Genomic DNA, 13,066 nt, shown 5'->3' on the forward strand with positions numbered 1-13,066 from the left:
ACCGGCGTGTTTTTGTGGGATGCAGAGTAGGGGAACGGATGATCTCTGCATGTGTGGTTCCCACCGTGAAACATGGAGGGGGAGGTGTGATGGTGTGGGGGTGCTTTGCTGGTGACACTGTCAGTGATTTGTTTTTCAACAGGACAATGACCAAACACCTCCAGGCTGTGTAAGGGCTTTTTGACCAAGAAGGAGAGTGATGGAGTGCTGCATCAGATGACCTGGCCTCCACAATCACCCGACCTCAACCCAATTGAGATGGTTTGTGATGATTTGGACCACAGAGTGAAAGAAATGCAGCCGATGAGTGCTCAGCATGTGTGGGAACTCCTTCAAGACTGTTGGAAAAGCATTCCAGGCGAAGCGAGAATGCCAAGAGTGTACAACGCTGTCATCAAGGCAAAGGGTGGCTACTTTGAAAAATCTCAAATATATTTTGATTTTTTTTTACACTTTTTTGGTTACTACATGATTCCATATGTGTTATTTAATAGTTTTGATGTCTTCACTATTATTTTACAATGTAGAAAATAGTAAAAATAAAGAAAAACCCTTGAATGGGTAGGTGTGTCCAAACTTTTAACTGGTACTGTATGTGTGTGTGTGTGTGTCTTTCTGACTCACCTGTCTCTGGATTGCATTGCTTGTGGCCTTTGCAGCTCCGCAGTTCCATAAGTTGCTGGTGCATCTGGTTGAGGGCAGTGCGGTCCAGGGTGCTAACCCCATTTATCAACTACAGACAATCAGAGGACAGGATCTGTTACCAAACACTGTAAAAAATCACAATAGGAGGCTACAGCTCATTTGTGAGATTTAAAAGAGAGAGGGAGAGCAAGTGAGCAAGAGAACGAGAGAGAGAGAGAGAGAGAGAGAGAGAGAGAGAGAGAGAGAGAGAGAGAGAGATACCTGGTATGGGTCAGTGTTCAGATCGAAATACTCTATGAAACCTGTGGCGAACTCGCAGAATATGAAGTTGTGTGTGTCGTTGATGGTCCTGAGGCACCAGTAAGTGTTGTTGTTGGCACTGGTACAAGCACAGAATGGACCCACTGGCAGGGGATGGAAAGAGACAGACGTAGTTATTCAAACAAGATACATGGCCAGTTTTAACACACCTACTTCATCTTATTTTTGGATCGTTACAATTAATCATTCAATATATCATTTTGTGGCAGTGATGAAGCAGAGTGGTAAAAACTCTTTACTTTTACTCTAACTGTTACTATTGTTCTGCATTTGTTTTAGTCTGCATTCTGTCATTCCATACTTGTCCAGAAGGGGGCAGTCTGCCAGTGCTGGTTGTCATGGGTGAAACAGGTGAGACCAGGCATGCTGCAGGTGTCGTTGTTGCGGAGCCTCTTGAGCAGTTTACGGAGTTTCTTCCTACGTTTCTGCTCCTTCATCAGCCACTGCTTCTTCTGCTTAGAGGGCATTTTGCTGAGGACACACCACAAGAGGACATATAAAGAGAGATACACTGATTTGTGAGGATCTCCCTCTCTCCCTCCCTCTCTCCCTCACACACACACAAACACATGCACATACACACCACCATCTCACAATCATTACTTTAGTGAGTGAATGCGGCCTGCATCGAGTCTGAACATCCCTTTGTTCTTGGACAGGTAATTGGGGGTGTTACACTGGCACTCTTCAGGCCGAACCTTCTTCAGGTGACCTTTGACCTCACGCAAGTTCTTTATTTTCGTCTGCAGGGTTTCAATCTGCGCACAGCACATACACAATAGTTAACCCCCGCAATGACAAGAAAGGCTACAGATCAGCCAGGTCAGATTGAGGATCAACTAGAGCAGTACCTCGTGCTCGATGTGGAGCTTATGGTCTTTCCAGGCCTGGAGGGATTTGTAGAGTCCTCCATCACACCTGACTGTGTCATTCATCAGGATGGAGCACCTGTGGGGAAAACACCCACCAGCTACTGTATCATCACCTTTACACCCACCAGTTTACAGCAGTTAGCACTTTCTTACAGCACCCTCTCAACACCTGAGCATGAATCACTGTACAGCTAGTGTGCTTCACAAGAACATAAAGATTAATCATACTACTACTCATAGACCCACCGACACGGAAGCTCAACACACATATTAACAGATATTCACATGCACACGCACACGCACACGCACACACACACACACACACACACACACACACACACACACACACACCTGTAGGTGACTTTAAGAGCGGCAGGTGGTGTAAGGCTGTTGCTGGTTGTAGGTCTGGCTGTAACTCCCATTCCACTGAACTCCTCATCGTCGTCTTCCTGCAGGACCGCTCCTCTCCTCCTCTCCCCAGGCCTGCTGGTATTCCGGAGGCCCACGGGCCTGTAGCCCTCTTCCAGGTCCACAGCATAAAGGTCTCCATCCAGCTCAAAGGGAATGGACCGGGCCCAACGGTTCCTAGTCAGACTCTTAGTGGACTTTACCTCTGATGGGGTTACAAGATTTCTTAATTTCAATGTTATTATTACTAAGGTATTGCAACGCCAATGACCCAAGAGAGAGAGAGGGTGTTAAAGTATATAGCATTTGTCACTGTTTTTAAATGACGCACAGGAAGTCACTTAAATTGTATTATGTCTAATTTCAAGAAAAATAAAATATTTTTGTAAAGTTTTCTAATCTGCCACTGCGGGACAACAAATACTTGTCCTATAATTTGCAAGCACAATTTATAGGCCTTTGATAAATGGTAAATCTATAAGCCACTGAAAGGACTACTCACTTTTCTTGGTAAGCAGTCTCTTCCTCTTCAGGGGTGTAATTTTGAGGCCTAGGGGGCCACAGTCACAGCTGTCTCCAGCATTGGAGACGTGTCCAACCCATTGCTGGGACCCGCTGCTGGCCATCAGAGCCTGCATACGTGGGGCATAGAGACTGGCCATTCCCTTACACTTATACAGCCTCAACTTACCAGACGGGTCCTCCAGACACTGCCACTTCTACACACATAGAGAAGGGAAAGGGGGGGAGATTTAGCTACATTTCTCCCTCCTTTTTCAGAGAGGGGAAAATGGGGAGAGAGATTTAGCTATATTTCTGCTAATGTATAAGTGTTTGTGCCTGTGGGTATTGTACGGAACTCTTACCTGCCCTGGCTGTTCACAGGAGCTCTGGTACTCTGCCCTCTGACACAGGTCTTTGACCCGCTGGTACTTGGGGAGGAAATTCTCCTCCTGGGCCACCTCCTTCCCATCAGCCTTCTTGTGGAGCAGTTTCCTGTGTGAACAGGATGGACTCAGATGAGAGTAATAGAACATAGACTAAACATACATAAAACTTTGATCACATGGCTGTGGGGGATTATCCCTTTAATTGCACTTGATTAACCCGCCTGTTGTGTTTGTTTCATGTTAATTCATTCTGTGTTCCCGGTCCAAAATTACTGCCCCATTATAGCTGATTATAAATCCATAATAATACATATATTATCACCTAATGTTGTGTTAGATCACGTTTTGAACTTCTATTTGCTATTTATGGCCTGTGTGTGTGTGTGTGTGTGTGTGTGTGTGTGTGTGTGTGTGTGTGTGTGTGTGTGTGTGGGTGTGTGTGTGTGTGTGTGTGTGTGTGTGTGTGTGTGTGTGTGTGTGTGTGTGTGTGTGTGTGTGTGTGTGTGTGTGTGTGTGTGTGTGCTCAAACACACATGCATGTGGGGTTCTGGGAGAGGAAGTGTGTCCATCTGATGAATGGGCATGTGCCTGAACCCAATTTTATACACTAATTGTAGTCTCACCCATTCATTTCTAATGACCGGTCATTTTTGAGCAGGAACACCACAGGTGTACAAAAGTTAAATAAAACACCCAAAATGTAATGAAAATCATCTAAATGTGTTTTGTATGTTCAGATGCCCAGTATGGACAAAGTCATGGAACCTTATGACAATCAGATTAAATTAACTACATTTTTCAGAGAGAAAACTTGGAAATCGGTCCAATTTTGCTGGAACACAGCAGGAGTGTTAATGACTCAATTATGAATGTAACAGACTGACCCTCGCTCTACCAGGAAGGAGTCCCTCCACATCTTCCCCTTCTTGTTCACCTGGAACCTGCAACAAAAGCAAGATATTTCAGGTCATCCTGAAGCGACATGGAGTGTCCACTGTGTTAAGTTCAAACCATGCAAATGAAGTTGCGATCCTCTGTACCTGTTGACAGGTTTGTCTGTGTCCAGGAGTTTGAGGATGGATTTGCCGTCCATATCAGAGGGAACATCGGCTCCGGCCATGTCCAACAGTGTGGGAGCCAGGTCAACGTTCAGCACCACATGAGGGTTACTGCAGGAGGGCACAAGAGCAGGTGGGGGAGAGAGATGAGTGCTGCGTAATAGATATTATCAAGAGAGTAGTAGTAACAGTGAGATAAGAGCCAAAAGACAACCATTTCTATTGAAACATATACTAAACAAGGTACTGTACAAAGCTTCAAAGTTGCACTCACATGGCTCCTGCCTCCACATTGGGGCCTCGTATGTAGAAGGGCACCCGGATGTCAAACTCGTAGGGCATGGACTTGCCCTTGACCAGGCCGTACTGGCCAATGTGGTAGCCGTGGTCTGATGTGTAAACAATGTAGGTGTTGTCCAACTCACCTGTCTCCACCAGCATGTTGTACACCTGAGGAGGAGGACACAGTGAGACAGGTAGTCAGGTAGTTGTAGTTGAGCATGAGAGACTATTTTCTGTTTGTCTTTCTTCATGTCTGTCTGTCTACCAGCCTGACCCACCTTGTCCACACAGTCGTCCACAGACAGCAGGGTCTGCATCCTCCGGCGCTGCAGCATGTTGGTGAACTGCATGTGGACGGGTTTCATGGGGCCTGTGTAGCGCAGGATCCAGTGCTTGTCTGGGTTAGGAGCATAGTTATAGCTCGGGGTTCTGAGAAAGGGATGGAGGGAAACGAGTACTTAGTTCTCGACGAAATGTATCTTCATTGACGTGTCTTTGTTTTTCCTGCCATGGAACTGACTTTTTTTTACCAAGCACATGAGACAGAGGAGTGCTTACTGCTCTGATATCTTCACCATTATGTCTCCAGAAATCCCAGAGGAGCTTTAAGATGAAATCTGTAGTTGTTGAAACTGCCATGTTTGTTTACAATATTACAACAACAAAGGAGTTGCATCAACCAGCGAACGCAGTTTCACTGCACGCAGGAATAGAACAGTAGAACATGGACCGCAACTTTTTCTTTACCACGATGCTGGATCCTCCTCTCCTCCGTTTCATCAACAAAACAGAAACTTTATTTTAAAGGCGGTGGGGTGAAGAGTGGTTCTGTTCCCCCCCTTTACGGAAATAATTTTACAGATCACATTCTATAGAGGTGACATATCTTTTGAATTAACACTGAATAGTATTGTGGTAGGGAACATTGTGATAGTTCTCACAGTATTCATAGAAGAGTGTTTAATATGCATAGCTGTATAGTCTAAATGTGAAATTCTGGTGTGAAGGAAGCATTGTTATATTGCACTGCATTGCATTGTGTTGTGTTGCATATTGTATTGTGTTGAATTGAATTGCATTGTCATGTGAATTCCAATAGATTATACAAAGCTGTGGTTGGTTTCATGATGTAGGGGTTGGAACCAAAATCATTTTCCAATCGTTCTGTTCCGAACAAAATCAACGTTTTTCTCTTTCAGTTCCAGTTTTCCGACCACCATAATAAAGTTTTGAACTGGTTCGAACCCGAAAAAGTAACGGTTCATATAGTTCATTTGGCATGAAGCGGAGACTTGTGTGTTCCGGGTGCTGTTTCCGTTCCTCAAAAAATGTTGCTATTTTCCCTGAACCGGTTCCAATCCCTGTGTTGTTTTACGATTGACATATACAACAATAGGCTCTCCGAGTGCTTGCGAATGGCTCCAACTACACCTTTGAAACTGATCTCATAACTTATTGTGTATGCTGTATTGGAGGCATATGAACCAGAGAAAAGCCAACCTGCTGCCATTCTGATCAATATCAGCTAACATAGAGAGGACCATTTTATTAATATGAACTAATATTAACTCAGGGGTAGATGGAACCTTAATGATTTCAAAGTTAACAAGTTGCTAAATATCTAACGAGGGCTTGGAGGCAAGGCATATTTAACATTCCAGCATATCGATAAGCAAAAAGCTAATCGTCTATGGCCTTGGAGCACAAGGCCCTGACAACAGATTTAAATAGAGGATGAAGATGAGCCACTGCAATGTGGATGTGAAAAGGGTTTTCTGGAGGGATGGAGTAAGAGGGGAGACATTTTCTTTCCCTCCATAAAGGGAAAGCGAGATAATTTCTAAGCTCCCAACGGGGGGGGGGGGTGTAGATTTCTGAGAAAAAGCAATTAAAAGTTGACATTAAAACAGATTGGGCTGAATATAATCACTGTGTTACACTTTTATTCAGTACTTTAATGATGCTTATGGGACTCAGGATGATCGACCAAAGACACAGGCTCATTACTGCCTCCCTGTTTGTCTCTCACATGACCAATGGGAGAGGTGGTATTAGCCCAGGACCAGATCATCGCTGATCCTACATTCAGCGTACACGAGCACACTGCGTCTTCTGTCAAATGAGTGTGTCTGTGTCTGTTACAGTATATCCTTACATGTGCTGCGAGGCGTTGGGGAAGGCAGTGCTGTACTGCGGTGCTGAGTCCTCTGGCCCATGTGGGGCAGCGTGGCTCAGGACCATCATCACTGGTCGGTGGGGGTACATCCTCTTAGAGGAGCGGAAGTAGTTGAGGCTGTCATTGGTGATGATGTCTGTGAGATAGTCCTGTGGAAGCAAGAATCGCCTGTACATGAGGTTCTGAACTCTAATATTAGGCTACTTCCTTCCAGAAAGGGAAAGAAAAATGTGTATAGAGCAATAAAGCTTGTCATACAGGCTGCCTTATAACAGCATTTTGATTGAGATAAACTGTTTACTGCTGGTTACTACTGTATACTATTATATACTACTATTTACTACTGTTTACTGCTGTATACTACTGTATACTATTATATACTACTGTTTACTACGGTATATTACTGTTTACTACTGTATACTACTGTATACTATTATATACTACTGTATACTATTATATACTACTGTTAACTATTGTATACTACTGTTTACTACTGTATATATTGTATACTATTGTATACTATTTTATACTACTGCATAACAATATTATCATCATTTTAAAGAATTGGATGATTAAATCAGGGTTATTCATCATCATAGGTTACTACTCCAATATTTGAGTGAAAACTGAAACAGGAACCTTTGGATAGTTGCTGCCATGCTTCTCCCGCGCACCGTTCCTGCACAGAGTGTAGTTGTAGAAGCGAGAGTTCTTCACCAGCGCTACCCACTCCCTCCAGCCAGGGGGCACATACGAGCCGTTGTACTCATTCAGGTACTTCCCAAAGAAGGCTGGGACAAGAGGTGGGCACGAGTACAAAGTGATTCACTATGCAATAATGCATGTGTGTCTGTGTGTGTGTATATATGCTGCACAGTTCACACTCACCCGTCCTGTAGCCTGAGTTGTTAAGGTGCACAGCGAAGGTGTGAGGCTCATGGTGGGCCTGCCAGGACGGCGAGGAACAGTTCTCGTTGTTGGTGAAGGTGTGGTGGTTGTGAACGTACTTCCCTGTCAAAATAGAGGAGCGCGATGGGCAGCACATGGGAGTGGTGGAGAAGGCGTTAGAGAAATGGGTGCCTCCCTGCTCCATGATACGCCGTGTCTTATTCATGGCCTGCATTGAGCCTGGAGGAGACAGAGACGGGGAAAAGAGAGGGGAAGGAGGGAGAGAGGGAAAGGGTGAGGGGAAGAGAGGCATAAAGATGGAAGGGGGTGAGGGATGTGAGAGAGAGAGGGGGAGAGAGAGAGAATAAATATTTTCTGTGAAGAGTCGCCCATTTGAATTCATGTGTACTAAAGGCTTTTCAGGCTGATGCCGATTGTTTAGTGAAACAGATGCTCGACCATAAATTCCTGGTTTTCAATGGTATTCTCACGAGCAATCAGAGCGGAACAAAGGGTGTCAGTGAGGTTGTTATACCGGCACTCCAGTCCAATATGCAGTTTAAGGGCTTAAACGGGGAGGGAGATGGCCAGGGTTTGGCACTCAGACAATAGATGCCATAGGCCACTCGCTCCATGCCAATACTGAAGTTGGCCATGGTGTACTTGACTTCGAGTGGGCAAATGGAGAATGGTGCCAAGAGGAAGCATTATCCTGACCTCTCTCACTAACATGCTGACAGACACTGAACAAGCACCACACAGACACACACACACACTGTGTTTTACCCAGTTCGATGTCCTGGTCGTCAGTGAGGATGAGGATGATGTTGGGTCGGACATTGTTGCGGGCTTGGCGATCCCTCTGCAGACGTATCCGGTGGCGCTGGCCGGAGAGGAAGGACGAGCCCTGGGCCGGGGAGACCACCCCCAGGAGGAGGAGGAGAAGGAGGCCCCGTCCTCCCATGGCTCTACCTTGTCTTCACCTCCTTCTCACTGAAGCAGGGGCCACTCTGCTGCCGTACTCCCTCACTCACATTGACAAACACAGAGACAAGGATGAGACCAGACCTAAACGATCCATAACATACAAACTGCTACAATCTGGTAGCTATGCTGTGACAATTATAAAACATGTCATATTGACGAGTCAGAAAGTCTGTGGTCTATGGTCATCAGGAGCAGTTCTCTGTGAATTCTGTGAGAAATACTGTAAGTGTCTCTCTCGTTCAACTATTTCTCTCACACACAGACACACTCAAGTAAAGAACAGGCAGATTCCTCCCGGGTGGTGCTGTACTGCAGCGCCAGCTGTGCCACCAGAGACCCTGGCTCTGTCACAACCGGCCGCGACCAGGAGGTCCGTGGGACGACGCACTAGTGTCTAGCGTCGTCCGGGTTAGGGAGGGCTTGGCCGGTAGGGATATCCTTGTCTCATCGCGCACCAGCGACTCCTGTGGCGGGCCGGGCGCAGTGCGCGCTAACCAAGGTTGCCAAGTGCACGGTGTTTCCTCCGACACATTGGTGCGGCTGGCTTCCGGGTTGGGTGCGCGCTGTGTTAAGAAGCAGTACGGCTTGGTTGGGTTGTGTATCGGAGGACGCATGACTTTCAACCTTCGTCTCTCCCGAGGCCGTATGGGAGTTGTAGCGATGAGACAAGATAGTAGCTACTAAAACAAGTGGATACCACGAAATTGGGGAGAAAAAAGGGTAAAATAAAAAAATAAATAATAATAAATAAAAAAAGAACAGGCAGATGTGAGCAAAGCCATTACACGGCGCTCTTCCATATAAATGCACCTGTTTAGGCTCCCCTCGTTAATCAATCATTAATGACGCATTAGAGCGGTGTCATTGCCTCAGTGTAATGATCTCTGCTGGTGAACACATGGCTGCCAGTCTGGGGCTAATGGGCCTGGGCCAGGGGCCAAGGCTCCCTCGTCTACCCGAAAAGAACAGGGGGATGGAGCAGGGCGGAGGTGAGGGAGAGGAGAAAGAGTTTAAAGACGGGATGAGATTTACCAGAGGAGACAGAGGTTATTGAACAGGAGGGCATTGTGGGTTGCTTTGGTGAATGTTTGAGGAAAGAAATACAGAATACTGTTGCTCTCAAATAGTTACAAAGTGTGCATTGAGAAAGTGTTTCAGGGCAGGATAAAAAAGTGCTCATAAGACTGATTTCAGACAGCGTAGACGTGGTGATGTGGTGGTGCATTATCTGTGTGCTCAGTAAGAGGAAATTATGTAGATGCAGTAAACTTCACACACTGCGTTTCCTCATTAAACAATAGACATCACGCTGTGACAGTGCTCTGTTCGTAAATTATAGCTTTATGCATCATTTGCTAAATGTATACTTGTTCTATATTGATTTGATAATGCAAGTACACCTCTGACTTCTTACAAACGAACCCCAACAGAGTTTGTCATGGAAACTGTTGATTACATATGTTCACAGTACAGGAAATGGCAACTGATTGTACTTGCTGTAAATGTTTCGAAAAGACTGCCTTGAATACAAATATGGTGTGGTGTTTCTTCTCACAGCTTTGAGATTGAGAAAGATTGGTATTATAATAAGTAAAAGTCACCCAGTAAAATACTACTTGAGTAAAATAGTATCTGGTTTTAAATGTACTTAAGTATCCAAAGTAATAGATAATGTAATACATCAAGTTCCTTATTCACAGATATCCAGGGGCACACACCAACATCATTTACAAACCCAGTATTTGTGTTTAGTGAGTCCACCAGGTCAGAAGCATTAGGGATGACCACACATTCTCTTGATAAGGGCATGAATTGGATGATTTTGCTGCCCTGGGAGTCAGGGAAAATGTATGGGGGAGTAAAAAGTACATATTTTCTTTAGGAATGCGGTGGAGTAAAAGTAAAAGTTGTCAAACATGTAAATAGTAAAGTAAAGTACAGATACCCTGCTTAAGTAGTACTTAAGTAGTACTTTAAAGCATTTTAACATAGTTACTTGACACCACTGTATGAAAGAGCGTCACAAGGCCTCCTCACAAAATCAAGTAACCAACAGCACCACTGACTGAGAGCATTGACAGGATTGAATGGCCTGTGTTCGCTCAGTGTTCTGTGGATCTACAGGGAGTGTATTCCTCCCAGCATAGAAACTGTAAGAACACAAAACAGCCCACAACAACAGCTCAACACCAGCCTCTCCCTGCTGGGAGGTAACTCACTCAACAACAACAACCTCACTGGGATGCCATTGTTTATGGGGACAATAGAGCACACACACACATACACAGACACACACAGACACACACACACATGCACGCACATGCATGGACACGTGGACACACACTTCACATGCAAACTAAACAACCTACAGAGCCAAATCAATTAAAGGCGTTTAATAAAATAATATCGCCATATCCATCAAGCTCAAGCAAACACAAAGTAGATAAGTCAGTTCGGTATGTTACTATTCCAGAGGAGGGGAGCCACCCTGTTTCTGTCACCCTCCTCCCCCTACCTGATCACAGTGTTGATGCCCAGGGATATCCTCATGGAAAACAGACCTCTAGGTGCCAAACTGTACCTGTATCCAAGCAGGCCCTTCTGTCTGTGAACGTCCTGATTCTATAACACACTCATACCCTCTCTATACGCACACTCAAGCTCTTCTATCACACACACATACATCCACCTCCCCATCCCTCGGAAGCACAAACTCACTCACACACACACACACACACACACACACACACACACACACACACACACACACACACACACACACACACACACACACACACACACAAACACACATGCGCACACAACGCACACACACACACATCTGCCTTTTCTCTGCTTTTATGCCAGCACCTCTCTGTCTCTGTCTCTCAGGGCATTGTTGCCTGTCTGGGGAATGGATAAGGTTCTGACCAGGTGGGCTCTGCTGTGTTATATTCTCCCAACTCCTCTGCCCCTCCTGTCCCCCTCTCCATCCCTCCCTTATCCTCCCATCACTGGCATGGGATGAAAACCAAAACAACAACAAGGAACACTATACAAAAACATGTGAAAAGCCACTTAATTAAACAGCTCTGTCGCCAAACACCAGAAATGCCTCACTGACACTGCTGCAATGACTTTGACAATAAATAAAGGAATGGATGGTTCCCTCTCCTCTCCACTGTGAGTGGTAGTGCTGTATGACATAAAGTATACAGTACCTTCGGAAAGTATTCAGACCCATTGAGTTTTTCCACATTTGTTACGCTATAGCCTTATTCATAAATGGATTAAAAAACGTTTTTCCTCATCAATCTACACACAATACCCCATAATGACAAGGCTAAAATGTATTACAATTATAAAACAGAAATACCTTATTTACATAACTATTCAGACCCTTTGCTATGAGACTCGAAATTGAGCTCAGATGCATCCTGTTTCCCTTGATCATCCTTGAGATGTTTCTACAACTTGATTGGAATCCACCTGTGGTTAATTCAATTGATTGGACATGATTTGGAAAGGCACACACCTGTATAAGGTCCCACAGTTGACAGTGCATGTCAGAGCAAAAACCAAGCCATGAGGTCGAAGGAATTGTCCGTAGAGCTCCGAGACAGGATTGTGTCGAGGCACAGATCTGGGGAAGGGTACCAAAACATGTCTGCAGCATTGAAGGTCCCCAAGAACACAGTGGCCTCCATTATTCTTAAATGGAAGAAGTTTGGAACCACCAAGACTCTCCTAGAGCTGGCCACACGGCCAAACTGAGCAATCGGGGGAGAATGTCCTTGGTCAGGGAGGGGACCAAGAACCCGATGGTCACTCTGACAGAGCTCCAGAGTTCCTTAATGGAGATGGGAGAACCTCCCAGAATGACAACCATCCCTGCAGCACTCCACCATTCATGCCTTCATGGTAGAGAGGCCAGACGGAGAGGCCAGACCTTTATGGTAGAGAGTCACTCCTCAGTAAAATGCACATGACAGCTCGCACCTAAAGGACTCTCAGACCATGAGAAACAAGATTCTCTGAAACCAAGATTGAACTCTTTGGCCTGAATGCCAAGTAACACCTCTGGAGGAAACCTGGCACCATCCCTATGGTGAAGCATGGTGGTGGCAGCATCATGGTGTGGGGAAGATTTTCAGTGGCAGGGACTGGGAGACTAGTCTGGATTGAGGGAAAAATGAACAGAGTAAAGTACAGAGAGATCCTTGATAAAAACCCTGTTCCAGAGCGCTCAGGACCTCAGACTGGGGGTGAAGGTTCACCTTCCAACAGGAGAACGACCCTAAGCACACAGCCAACACAATGCAGGAGTGGCTTTGGGACAAGTCTCTGAATGTCCTTGAGTGGCCCAGCTAGAGCCCGGACTTGATCCCAATCGAACATCTCTGGAGAGACCTGAAAATAGCTGTGCAGCGACACTCCCCGTCCAACCTGACAGAGCTTGAGAGGGTCTGTGGAGAAGAATGGGAGAAACTCCCCAAATACAGGTGTGCCAAGCTTGTAGCGTCATACCCAAGAAGACTCGAG

General features: G+C 45.5%; 1 protein-coding gene across 4 annotated transcripts in view; it reads right to left on the reverse strand.

The window, feature by feature from the left end:
• LOC110527918 (extracellular sulfatase Sulf-2) overlaps positions 1-13,066 on the reverse strand; it is a 54,785-nt gene that overhangs the window by 5,201 nt on the left and 36,518 nt on the right. For all 4 annotated transcript variants that reach the window (XR_005052592.1, XM_036983389.1, XM_036983390.1 and 1 more), the window contains 16 exons: positions 8,327-8,569; positions 7,541-7,780; positions 7,292-7,443; positions 6,632-6,801; positions 4,755-4,905; positions 4,469-4,644; positions 4,177-4,305; positions 4,021-4,077; positions 3,113-3,242; positions 2,749-2,965; positions 2,190-2,451; positions 1,818-1,914; positions 1,570-1,724; positions 1,268-1,437; positions 907-1,049; positions 625-733 (listed from right to left, as the gene is read on the reverse strand). Coding sequence is in view for 3 of the 4 variants with exons in the window: in XM_036983389.1 (XP_036839284.1) it covers positions 625-733; positions 907-1,049; positions 1,268-1,437; positions 1,570-1,724; positions 1,818-1,914; positions 2,190-2,451; positions 2,749-2,965; positions 3,113-3,242; positions 4,021-4,077; positions 4,177-4,305; positions 4,469-4,644; positions 4,755-4,905; positions 6,632-6,801; positions 7,292-7,443; positions 7,541-7,780; positions 8,327-8,504 (2,536 nt within the window). In the remaining variant the exon portion in view is untranslated. The remainder of the gene's footprint in view (positions 1-624; positions 734-906; positions 1,050-1,267; positions 1,438-1,569; positions 1,725-1,817; positions 1,915-2,189; positions 2,452-2,748; positions 2,966-3,112; positions 3,243-4,020; positions 4,078-4,176; positions 4,306-4,468; positions 4,645-4,754; positions 4,906-6,631; positions 6,802-7,291; positions 7,444-7,540; positions 7,781-8,326; positions 8,570-13,066) is intronic.

This window comes from Oncorhynchus mykiss, chromosome 7 (assembly GCF_013265735.2).
Source record: "Oncorhynchus mykiss isolate Arlee chromosome 7, USDA_OmykA_1.1, whole genome shotgun sequence".
In the NCBI taxonomy this organism is placed as follows: Eukaryota; Metazoa; Chordata; class Actinopteri; order Salmoniformes; family Salmonidae; genus Oncorhynchus; species Oncorhynchus mykiss.